The sequence below is a fragment of the Aptenodytes forsteri genome, unplaced genomic scaffold, assembly GCF_000699145.1.
Source record: "Aptenodytes forsteri isolate BGI_AS27 unplaced genomic scaffold, ASM69914v1 Scaffold40, whole genome shotgun sequence".
In the NCBI taxonomy this organism is placed as follows: domain Eukaryota; kingdom Metazoa; phylum Chordata; class Aves; order Sphenisciformes; family Spheniscidae; genus Aptenodytes; species Aptenodytes forsteri.
In genome coordinates, this window is record NW_008796077.1 from 576,929 (window position 1) to 577,192 (window position 264).

The 264-nt window shown below is 73.1% G+C and overlaps 1 protein-coding gene across 1 annotated transcript in view; it reads right to left on the bottom strand.

Annotated features, from left to right (window-relative positions):
* THEMIS2 (thymocyte selection associated family member 2) overlaps positions 1-264 on the bottom strand; it is a 7,920-nt gene that overhangs the window by 1,010 nt on the left and 6,646 nt on the right. Inside the window, 1 exon segment of the mRNA XM_019474007.1 lies at positions 42-264. This exon segment is cut by the window's right edge and continues 89 nt beyond it. Within this exon segment, the coding sequence (XP_019329552.1) occupies positions 42-264 (223 nt within the window).

The window sequence follows — 264 nt, forward strand, 5'->3', positions numbered from 1 at the left end:
TCGATATATGGTCAGCTCCTCAACCCGGGGGCGGCGGGTGCAGGGAGCCGGGGGGTGGATGGGCCCCTTGCTCAGCTGGAGGGAGAGGTCCAGCCACCGCGGCGGGATCTCGAAGCCCTCCTCCGGCTCCTCGCAGAAGCTGCCCACCAGGAAGGGCTGGTCCAGGCGGGCCTCCAGCCGCAGGGCAGGCAGGGCACCCAGTGCATCCCGCTCCAGCCCTGGGTCGGGGGCCACCACCCGGACCTCGCAGGGGAGCGGCTGGCG